Below are 6,259 nucleotides of genomic sequence, written 5' to 3' on the forward strand. Positions count from 1 at the left end.
TTTTCAAAGTCGTAATACAACCATACCCGCCTTGACCTCAGCAGCGAATTTTATTATGAGACGAAAGAAATCAATACAATTTATGTCGTTTGTTTTTGTAAATAAATTGTGTACATCACTTTTTCAATAAAATATGGCTTAATGTACCTGGAAAACTACTGCAATGTCTATTATGATACTCGTACTTAGCATAGCCATCGTATAAAATCGAACATAGCAGCTTTAAAAATTTCACGATAAGCCTATATATTATTCTATTTACGAAATCATTAAAGTCATTTGGGGTATTTTGAATAACAGTTTTTGTTCAACTTGATTGTAAAATATGTGTAAATACGCATGTTTAATACAGTTCGTTGTTTTGGTCCAACAGAAAGATCATACTCGTTCATGTGCGGACCTAGAAGGGGGTGCATGGACTATTCCTTCCACCTCTTGGGAAATCAAATTAAAAAGATTATATAGCAAAATTCCCGAAATAGGCCTCAAAACCCCTCTCCAACATTGGAAAACAAAATTATCCCTCGGACACCCCCTGGAAATGTTTTCTGGATCCGCGCATGCGGTAACAAACATACAATATATCAATTTTCTCGCTGAATAAAGCAATAGCATACAGTGTAATGAGAAATGAATATTGAGCAGCGTTTTCATCACATAAATTCTCTTTACTGAGGTTAGCGAGAATATTTTAATAACAAAATGATTTATTAATGTATGTCATTTCTTCTTTAAACTCTCTATATATAAATCACTGCATGGCGTTGGAAGCAATTTGAAAGTGAGTGGGGGGGGGGGGGGGGCTAGACTAATCCTAAAAAATATTGACAAGCAAAAAAAAATGATAAAAAACTAATTCCCAAAATATTCGTGGGGGGGGGGGGGGTAGTACTATACCTATACTTCCAAAAAAATCTTACCTACCAAAATAAAAAAAATTCCCACATCATGAAATTCCTAATCCGGGGGGATAGTATGCCTATGACTTCAACTTCTCAATAATTTAATCATTTCAAGGTAAATTTAGGAACAAATATGTTTCCTGCGAGAAAGAGTGGGGGGGGGGGGGGGGAGGCTAACCTTTTATGATGCTATGTGCCTAATGGTTAGGTCTAACTTTGCAAAAATGGTGGGGTGGGTGCTAAGCCCCCCTTAGCCCTCCCCCCTCCGATTCCGACGCCTATGTAAATTACATTGCAGGTGGTGACTGTTGGAGAGTTTCATTTGTTCGTGTTTTGTACATTGCAGTGCGATACACCACACTTTCTAAAACACGGAACGCGGGGTGATTCGAAATTTCCCCCAAATGACTTTACGAGCATAAACTTGGATGGACGTTTATGCTTGCGCGATTTCATAGAAATGATTATCAAAACGAACAAGGAATTGCTTACCAATCTAGCACTGTCATTCTTTGTGTGTCTGTCTGCATATCTAACACACAGTAAAAACCAATTCCTTTTGCGAATTTCTTAAACTGCATCATGATAAACCTTTACAGCTGCAGCCAGCAATACCCGCCTCTTGACCACTAACATATTTGCGTTATACTAATTAATTAGTTTTTGAAAATTATCCGCTATTAATGACAATGATTGTTACAAAAATATCGTATTAATGATGCATACAGGCTCTAAAACAATGTAAGTTGGTTATATAAAATCGCTTTAAAACATTTGGTGCTTTGCTTAATTACACATATAGTTTAATGTTAATCTAATATGGTTTGTACATGGTCAGTAAATCCCATACGGTGCGAGGCCGAATGAAGATGTTTTAAAAATAAATGTCCAAATTATTCGTGGGAAAAACTTAGTTATTGCTATTTAGACCATATACTTTCGTGATAACTATTTGATAATCCCGCCCCATCAGTTCCATTTTTCACAATTTGAGGGAATTTCTGGTGTGAAAAACATGATTAAGTTTGCATTGCATGTCATTAGGTTATCAAAAAAGAAATCCGATAATTTATGATTTTTTTAAGTCAACCTACTTAAACTCTCTCTCTCTCTCTCTCTCTCTCTCTCTCTCTCTCTCTCTCTCTCTCTCTCTCTCTCTCTCTCTCTCTCAGGAATAAGATAGCTTTTTTATCGTGAAATTTATGTCTCATATATGTGCAAACAAAGAAATAAGAGATATATGCATTATATCTTATAGAACTACATGTAATTTCAATGATAAAAAATTCACATGTATGCGTGGATTATAATTAAGATTGACAGGATAAGAACGTGATTATTTTAAAAACTGCACGTATTTGTTAAAGATTGGGAACATGCATCATTAATGAAGTAATTCATATTTTTTGAAAGACGTGGTTTTCTTTACATTTCTTTTTCATTTGGCGACGCTTAAAAAAGAAAGAAAAAAAAAAGAATGGCGTAACGTCTTATTTGAAATGACAGAGAAAAAGATAAAAAGCCATTGTTTTCGATAATAACATTAGAAATTATTGATTAAACACAAAACTGCATCCCGCAACGCTAAAAAATGGTACGGCGCGTTGTGTCAGATTGTTACGTCAAAACATGAATTTGATAACGTCATGCTTGGCACTGAAGCGTAATAACGTCTTTTTTGACGTGGCAGCGAAAGGGTTAAAAAAGCCTATATATATAAGTCTGATAAAATGATATTTTGTATTTTGTGCTCCTATACAAATCATATTCAGCTGTATGCTATATATCATTGTTTTAGCACCCATACATGGTTTGTGGGATATATCCCATAAAGAATCTATATATATATTGCCATGACATGGTTTGTGGGTTCCTACCCACAAGTATGTTATATATATTATCTACTATATATCACTGTGGGTATGTATACCCACAATGTGGTGACCCACAACGTTATCTATAACTTTGAAACCAAATATGAGTAATCTTTATATTCATCTTATATTTGGCTTCTTCATCAAAAACTATTCCTAAAAATGCGTTTCCTTTTGTAATAAGCCTACCACAAATGCAGGGTCCCACAACCCATGTTTATGGATCATGACCCGCAAACCATGTCAAGTACCTATATATATATATATATAAATATATATATATATATATATATATATATATATATATATATATATATATATATATATATATATATATATATATATATATATATATGACTTATTTAAACATAGTATACATTGAAGTTTTGTTTTCTATAAACTTTCGATTGAAACTGTACTTCATAGTTAATAGCAACATGTTCTGGACTGTTATAATTATCACTCGAGTATATTTGTTAACCTTCCACTTTGTGTCATTGTTAACTAAACAAAGCTCTATATGTAATAATTTTCATTATGAAATCGAAAAGATTGCAAACTTAGCATAAGCTCTCAATTGTCAATCATTATTTTACTTAGAATTCCCTACTATTTAACTTAAACATTATCATTTCACGCCGCTTCACATTGTAACATTATTTTTTTTTTAAATATACAAAATGAATGGCTGTAATTCTTTAAACACTTAGAGTCATTTAAAAATCTTAACATAATTCCACATTAAATTGATTTTTTAAAACTGTTATCCCCGGCCTTAAATCTTAAAGGGGTTCGCTTTAATCTATTTATTATTTTTGAAAAACAAATCGTGTGGAAAATTATTTTCTTAGGAAAAAAAATGGGGCTTAGTATATAAATAAGTCATTATACATGTAACAGGGCTGCTTAACATGTTTGTTTCTGTTTGATTATGTTTGTTATCATAAGGATACGAATGTCAACAGGAATTAAAAGGTAAGTTGAAATAAAATAGAATTAAAAATTGATTTTTGTACTCATATCAACTTTATAATTAATAAATAGTGCAGTTTTTTTTAGAACATGAACGGTAAAATAGACGTTTTTAAGAAAACAAAACAACTCCACCCCCACACTTCGTATCTTTTGCAAATCAGGATGAGAATCTAAATATTAATTTTACGTGGCCTAAACACAGAACTACTTATACTTTTATATACATATTAGTATAACATAAACGTTAAAAAGTTTTTATGTCAGTTTTGATATCTTTTTTAAAGCCTGACTTTGCTTCACATGACTAGTCAACTTTCTCAAGTAGAGAAACAAATCCAAAAAGTAAATTTTTACGGAAATACCAAAAAAGGTGATCGGAAAAGTTTACTCTTAAAAAGTGTCGCATTTTAGCTTTAAATTATATCCATAGTACTCTTCTAATATTACAATAGAGATTTTTTTTAATTGAAACCTCTTCATTCAGTTATTTTAAATATTATAAAAAGAATAATGATACAAATATTTTCATATAAAATTAATTTGTTCACTTGATAGACCAATTGTAAAATGGATAAGACATCTTTATTTGGTAAGTTTAAATATCATTGTAATATTGCAAACACATTAATATCTTACATGTACTCACCATAATCACTAGATACAACCATCAAACCAAAACTAACAGATAGGACTCCAACGTAGCAAACGAAGTAACTAGAAAATAACATCCAAGTCATTTTGCTTCAAATTATATCACTTATATCATATGCTTAAATGCAGAAATATTAAAATCTTGTCACTGGTGGTATTATTCAAAGTATACTTCAATTCACAGCCGTGAGTGACACGGAAGTCAGCACAACTTCATAAACTAGCTAGATTTAATCTTTTGAAAACTGAATCTAGAAAAACCCAACAAGTTTGAGTCATTGAGCGTAAGTACGTGTCCCTGCCTTCTAAGTACTAGCCTATTTTAAATCTTAAGTATCCCCTTCCATAGAATATGTAACGAATGATGCAATCAATATTGAAAATAGATGATACACATTATATTTTTAAATTTCGTTTGCAGTATCCGATAATTGCTACTATTTTAAATGTAGAACGTTTTAAGATGTTATCTTCAGCATTAACCTGGTAGCAACTATTGAACCACAAAAACACAATTTTTAAATTATATCTTACCAAATGAAGTAATGTTGAGAATCTGACATTTCAACTTATTTTAGACGCATTATCTCAGAATGTAATCTTTTTATAGAAAACATGAATCATGTAAAGAAGTTGTAGGCTACTTAATACTCGAATTTATTGGCACTTAATTAAGATTAAATAGGGAAGAAGCCTCCATGCCATGCCTACTTTGTGGTCACAGTTAAATTGGCATGTAAAGAATTGTAATATAAGAAATGACTTTTTTTGTTTTGAGAAACGGTTTTTTTTATATTCTCAATATTTAATATCAAACAGCTGTTGCTCAGTAGATTGAATGAAATTGAGATATTGTTTTTTTACACGGACGACATCAGATGGTGGTAAACTTGGATGTATCAACCACCATAAAACAATCAAATGACATTGAGATTCTGGTTGACTACCTTACGTGATGAAAAGATTATATCTAGGGCAACGTATCTCACAGTGAAAAAAAAACAGATGACTATCTAAAAAACAAAAGGCCCAAGGACCACATCGCTCACCAGAGCAACATATGATAAAATCAGCTTAACAGAGTCATAATCAGACTACAGTGTATCTGGACAATGTGGTATAATATATGTATAAGGTCACACAATTATAGATGTTCTATTCATCTTATTTGGACAGTATTTTTTGAAGTTTTAGAAATGTTCTCTAAAAGCGACGATTGATTTTTTTTATCGATGGTGCAATGCGGCGTAAGCAGCTGATGTAACTTTGTGCTATTCAAAATACAATGTAGTGCGTATTTGAATTAGAAAGTTTTTCGCATTAGAAAATGAATTATCACTAAAATAGACTTTGTTTTAAGTGTCTGTTTTTCTCTTATTTTGTTTTTAGCCTTAAAATTACATAAGGAATGTTGCAAATTAGATTTTAAAAATTAGATCGCGTGACATCATTTGTTTGAAAAGTTACGAAAGTCCTTGAATTTGAAAGACTCAATAACTAGAAACTAAACGTTACGAGATGTTGTTTATTTGTGTGTAACAAGAACCAAATTCAATACAATTCAAGCAATTCGAAGTTCATTACATAGTTAGCATTTACGTTCATTTTGATTTTTTGGCTGGTGGTGGCTTGAAGTCCTGGCAAGCACTTTGGTAAGTGTAAAAAATCCCTATTGTTTACGTGCGAGATTGCCCCTTCAAACAGCGACTGGGCCTGTTGAATGCTTCCTACGGCTGATGCTTGTCCATGTGGACTTGTGCTATATTCTTTATTTTTCGTTGTAGACAATAATTGGACATTTCTTTGTGTTTTGTAACTGTGATTTTGGAGTAATTATTGATGGAATTAACATTTTTG

General features: G+C 31.8%; 1 protein-coding gene across 1 annotated transcript in view; it reads right to left on the reverse strand.

Annotated features, from left to right (window-relative positions):
* LOC128169461 (suppressor of tumorigenicity 14 protein homolog) overlaps nt 1-4,618 on the reverse strand; it is a 29,630-nt gene extending 25,012 nt beyond the window's left edge. Inside the window, exon 1 of the mRNA XM_052835599.1 lies at nt 4,398-4,618. Within this exon, the coding sequence (XP_052691559.1) occupies nt 4,398-4,488 (91 nt within the window). The 5' untranslated portion in view covers nt 4,489-4,618. The remainder of the gene's footprint in view (nt 1-4,397) is intronic.
* Between the last annotated feature and the right edge of the window lie 1,641 nt (nt 4,619-6,259).

This window comes from Crassostrea angulata, unplaced genomic scaffold (genome assembly GCF_025612915.1).
Source record: "Crassostrea angulata isolate pt1a10 unplaced genomic scaffold, ASM2561291v2 HiC_scaffold_137, whole genome shotgun sequence".
Lineage (NCBI taxonomy): Eukaryota > Metazoa > Mollusca > Bivalvia > Ostreida > Ostreidae > Magallana > Magallana angulata.